Consider the following 2,203-nt stretch of genomic DNA (forward strand, 5'->3'; position numbering starts at 1 on the left):
ATACCCCAAATATATGAAGGGTCATTTGAAAATACAAGGATAGTCCGCTTAAATTTGATTTTCATGTAAAACTACAATTAAATTCAATATATGTATAATTATATAGAAGTGAACATTAAGTACCTTTGAAAAAATATTTTTGCTGTTTTGTTAAAAAGTTTCTATTTACATATATTTTATGTTAAATTATACAATATAAAAAGTTATACTTTAGATAAACTAGATATTTATTTGAATATTCATGAAGGATGGTCACAGGGGGGGAATAATACAAAGTTTTGGCGGGAAAAATCTTGGGTTTTATTTACAAGGAATGCTTTCATCAAGCTATATGCAAATTTTGAGTAAAAGTGTTATTAAATTGTATGAAATGATGTCAGGGTTGTCTTACTTAATATGTATGTTTAAAAAAATGAACTTCACCTGAAGTTTATATTGAGAAAGCCCAGATATTTAGTGTATGCATAAGCTTGAACGACTAGGGTTCTAAATAAAATAAAAATACAACTTAAGTTCCAGGGTGTCCCAAAAAAGTGCATAATCTAAAGATGGTTTGAAAATGAGATAACCTAATTGATACTATTCCGATTGAATGAGCTCAATTTGGCGTAATTACCAAATCACTGTGAACTAGACATGCTATGTTACTGCTACGACTATCTGACCTCGTGCCTCCTATAGCTTTGATCTATACACAAGTATGAGAAAATGAAATTTTGCCGGTAACATATTTCAAACTTAAATAATTTTTGTTCTTCTCAATAGTTCTTCAATATGAGGAGTTGTGATTGAAAACATGTCAAATTTCAATCTACGTGCAATATATATTACTCCGATTTTAGTTGCCTACCGCAAATTTTGGCAGATTTTCTTTTCGAAATGGCGCATTTTCAAAAATAAAATGTCAACTATTTCCCCCCCAATTTTGATCATAAACCTTCCTTGGGGCCATGTGGGGTACCACACTATATTTGGTCCCGATTGGTTCAGCCGTTTTGACGTTTATGGGTTACTAACAGACAGACAAGCATTTAGTGTAAATACTATGCTTTCCGGGAGCTTCGCGCCCATCTTCTATTTAAATTGTGAACATTTTCTCTTTGTATTTATTGCTAAACAAAAACAACAAAAAAGTTCGCGGATTTGTTAAAAAATGTTGTGAATCATACTCAGAAATGCCCAACGACAGAAAATTGCAAAAAAATGTAATTTTTAAAATAAAATCTTGATCACCTATTGCTAACTAGAGTAGGGTAGGGACCATGGATACTTTCATCTCTAGTAGGACTATTCGCCTTCATCATTTAAAAATATGGAATGATTTAAAGGGATTGATTTCAATGGGAATGATTTAAAGGGATTGATTTAAATGGGGCTGATTTAAAGGGATTGATTTAAAGGGATTGATTTAAAGGGACTGATTTAATGGGATTGATTTAAAGGGATTGATTTAAATGGACTGAACATGTTATTTCCAAGTTTATAAAGTGTTCTGTCCGATTCACAGCCCCTAAATCCTTGACAATGACATTGTATAATAAAATTAAGAAGAGGATAATTGGGAAATTACGGATTTAGAGCAGATGGATAAAATTGTCAGAATTAAAGATAAATAAATGAAAATGGTGAAATTTTCTTAATTGTTTCTCAGATAAAGGTTTAAAGGGTACCATTGTGAATCTATAAATGGAGGTCCACTAGAAACTATACGTCTAAAATCCTTTTAATAAAAATAAATTGAAAAGAGAAAATTAGAGACAAAATATAACGCCAATGCAATTATAAAAATCTAAAAATTATGATTGTATTTTTAAAAGATTTCCTTGTTGGTATAAAGGAAGGAATGGGTGTGCCCGCCTGAAATAAGAATCAGTGGTATTATTAAATAACATTCGTTTCATTCATTCATTTTACCAACCCAGCGGGTTGTTTACTTAAATAGGTTTTTTTACCAAATGAAGCAAGAACAAAGAAAACAAGAGAAGAAAAGGGGGACAAAGGCGTGGAAAGGAAAAAAGGAAAAAAGATGAAAAGGAAAAAATCAAGAGAGAGGAAATGAAAGGGGAAAAATGAGAATTAAAATGGAGATAGAGAAAAAGGAGAAAATATTAGAGTTAAGGAGACAAGGGTATACATACAGTGATATCAGTGAAACCTATGGCTTTTCAAGCCCTAACGGATGCTAAGCCCCTCCCCTCTGGAA

The 2,203-nt window shown here is 31.6% G+C and overlaps 1 protein-coding gene across 1 annotated transcript in view; it reads right to left on the reverse strand.

The window, feature by feature from the left end:
* Positions 1-383: 383 nt before the first annotated feature.
* The window catches only part of LOC111699739 (5'-nucleotidase), a 13,471-nt gene continuing 11,651 nt past the window's right edge, over positions 384-2,203 (reverse strand). The window contains exons 13-15 of the mRNA XM_023470471.1: positions 1,823-1,857; positions 1,234-1,295; positions 384-486 (exon numbers count right to left, since the gene is read on the reverse strand). Coding sequence (XP_023326239.1) covers positions 420-486; positions 1,234-1,295; positions 1,823-1,857 — 164 coding nt within the window. The 3' untranslated portion in view covers positions 384-419. The remainder of the gene's footprint in view (positions 487-1,233; positions 1,296-1,822; positions 1,858-2,203) is intronic.

The sequence above is a fragment of the Eurytemora carolleeae genome, unplaced genomic scaffold (genome assembly GCF_000591075.1).
Source record: "Eurytemora carolleeae unplaced genomic scaffold, Eaff_2.0 scaffold262, whole genome shotgun sequence".
NCBI lineage: Eukaryota > Metazoa > Arthropoda > Copepoda > Calanoida > Temoridae > Eurytemora > Eurytemora carolleeae.